This window comes from Geospiza fortis, unplaced genomic scaffold, assembly GCF_000277835.1.
Source record: "Geospiza fortis unplaced genomic scaffold, GeoFor_1.0 scaffold80, whole genome shotgun sequence".
In the NCBI taxonomy this organism is placed as follows: domain Eukaryota; kingdom Metazoa; phylum Chordata; class Aves; order Passeriformes; family Thraupidae; genus Geospiza; species Geospiza fortis.
The window spans coordinates 158903-161403 of NW_005054551.1; the positions used below are offsets into that span (position 1 = coordinate 158903).

Consider the following 2501-nt stretch of genomic DNA (forward strand, 5'->3'; position numbering starts at 1 on the left):
GGGCGGGCAGTGGCTTCTCCCCTGTCTCAGAGCAAGGTTTTGGGGTCCAAAATCCTGCCAGGCTGCTGCTGCTGAGCAGTGGGACCCCGGTGGGACCCCGGAGCCTGCAGAGATAAACTCTGGCCTGTCTGACCCCGGGCTGGGAGAACAAAAGCCTTTCTTAGAGCAGCATCTCTCAGCTGAAATTAGCATTGCAAATGCAGCCAGGCAAGCTGAGAACCACATGGGAAAGCAGAAGGACAGGCAGCTCTCACGCTTGGGGGCTGAGTAGAGAGAGGGGCTCAGAAATCCCCCCCGAGCTCTGGTTCTGGTGTGGGGCTCTGCTGGCGGCAGGGTACCAGGCTGGATGCATTACCAGCCTGAATTGGCCGTGCTGGATCCTCCTGTGAGGTGAGATGGGTTTGGAAGTGATCCATCAACCCTCTGAAAGCCCCTCTGTGATGGCTCTTTGTCCCGTCCTCCGCAGGATCGCTTTCCACGCTTTGCATTTCTAAAGCCCCGACTGCCAGATTTTTCAAACAATCCCGGTTTCATCTGCTCCGAAACATTCCTGGGGGATGCTGTGGCCTCCCCGATCCTCCCCGAGGGATGCTGTGCCCTCCCCTCAGCAAAGCTCCAGCCCCGGGGCTGCAGTGGGGATTTTTGGGGATTTTGGAAATGCCAGCAGTGGGGGCTGCCCTGAAATAAACAGGGTGACGGTGTTCACAGGGGTTTTCAGGGGAGGGAAGAGACGAGAATGTTGACTCTATGTTCAGAAGGCTTGATTTATTGTTTTAGGATATATATTACATTAAAACTATACTAAGGAATAGAAGGAAAGGTTTCATCTCAGAAGGCTAGCTAAGCTAAGAATAGAAAGAAAAAGAATGATAACAAAGGCAGCTGCCTCAGACTCTCTGTCCGAGTCAGCTCTGCTGTGATTGGCCATTAATTAGAAACAACCACATGAGACCAATCACACATCCACCCGTTGCATTCCACAGCAGCACATAATCAGTGTCTACATTTTGTTCCTCAGGCCTCTCAACTTCTCAGGAGGAAAAAATCTTAAGGAAAGATTTTTAATAAAAAGATGTCTGCGACAGGGCAGGAGACTTTTTCTCTTTTTCAACGCCTTTATTAGAAGTGATCAGATTAAACTTGGGAGGTTTGACGGATCCTCAGTCTCTGTCGACGCTCCCAGGGCAATTTGGAGAAGAAATAACATGCAGCTTTGCCCGCTAAATGACAGAATTGGGGATCCAGTCCTCACAAAACCAGCAGATTCATACCCCATGCTTTTTAACTTTTGAAGTTTCCAGGCTTGGGTCCTGGTTCCAGCTGAGGTCTTTGCTCAGGGTGAGGGGTAACAAAGGTTTTCAGCACCTCTGCAGGCTCGGCACTCTGTTCCTCACGTCTAGACATTACTCTGATCTCTTCATTCTGTATTGTCTCGTTGGTTTTGGGGTCTTTTCGGTAAGTTTGGTGGGGTTGCTTCCCATGGCATGCTGGTCGCGAGGCTATTTTGCACTCTCTCTGGTGCCCCCTCCATGTCCCCTCCTCTCACCTTCCGGGGAGAAGGACAACTTAGCCCCAGGCAGGGCCTTGCTGATACAAAAGGCGAAATTAACGAGAACGACCGGGGATTACATTGGCAGATTTTTTATTTATAACAGGGATTTTGGAAATGCCAGCAGTGGGGGCTGCCCCACCTGGGCTGAGGGATTTTGGCTTCGCTGCTCTGGGACAGAGAGCCCTGATTGTTGTTTAGGGGATTCTGCTACTCAAGCGTTGGTTTGGGGTCCCATTCCTATCCCTGCTTCCCACAAAATGTGGGCTCAGACTTCCCCACAGCAGTGCCCAGCCCTCCCCAGCTCGCCTGGCCACAGAGCTCATTTTTAAGACTCCTCTTTTCTTGTTTCTTGGAGGTCAGGTTGCCAAACTTTTCCAGGACTCGAGTCTGGGCAATATTGTCAATATCCTGGTCACCCGGCTGATCCTGCTCACCGAGGATCAGGTAAGCTGGGCTTTGCTGAGCCTGTCCTGTGGCTGCACTTCCCTTCAGGAGCTCTGTGTCCCCCCTGGATGTCACGCCCAGGAATTCCCCCCAGTGCACATCCTCCCAATGCCCCCTGAGGACTGAGCAGACCTCTGGGAATCTGAATTTTTCCATGATCAGGTGACTTTAGGGAGGTTTAAGCAGCTTTAGTCCTCCTAAAGTGATGTTGGAATCCAGGCTGCTGAGAATTTCAGACTTTCTGTGATGACAGGCACAGACCCCCAAGAGAACACTGCATTGACCTGAGGCTGTGGAGAAGCTTCCAAAATGGAATGATAGAACTGGGATTGTGGGTGTGTCTTCTTCTTCTTCTTCTTCTTCTTCTTCTTCTTCTTCTTCTTCTTCTTCTTCTTCTTCTTCTTCTTCTTCTTCTTCTTCTTCTTCTTCTTCTTCTTCTTCTTCTTCTTCTTCTTCTTCTTCTTCTTCTTCTTCTTCTTCTCCTTCTCCTTCTCCTTCTCCTTCT

General features: G+C 50.3%; 1 protein-coding gene across 2 annotated transcripts in view; it reads left to right on the forward strand.

Annotated features, from left to right (window-relative positions):
• The window catches only part of ADAMTS10 (ADAM metallopeptidase with thrombospondin type 1 motif 10), an 81278-nt gene that overhangs the window by 33980 nt on the left and 44797 nt on the right, over positions 1-2501 (forward strand). For both annotated transcript variants that reach the window (XM_005429493.2, XM_031064043.1), the window contains exon 6: positions 1913-1996. In XM_005429493.2, coding sequence (XP_005429550.1) covers positions 1913-1996 — 84 coding nt within the window. The remainder of the gene's footprint in view (positions 1-1912; positions 1997-2501) is intronic.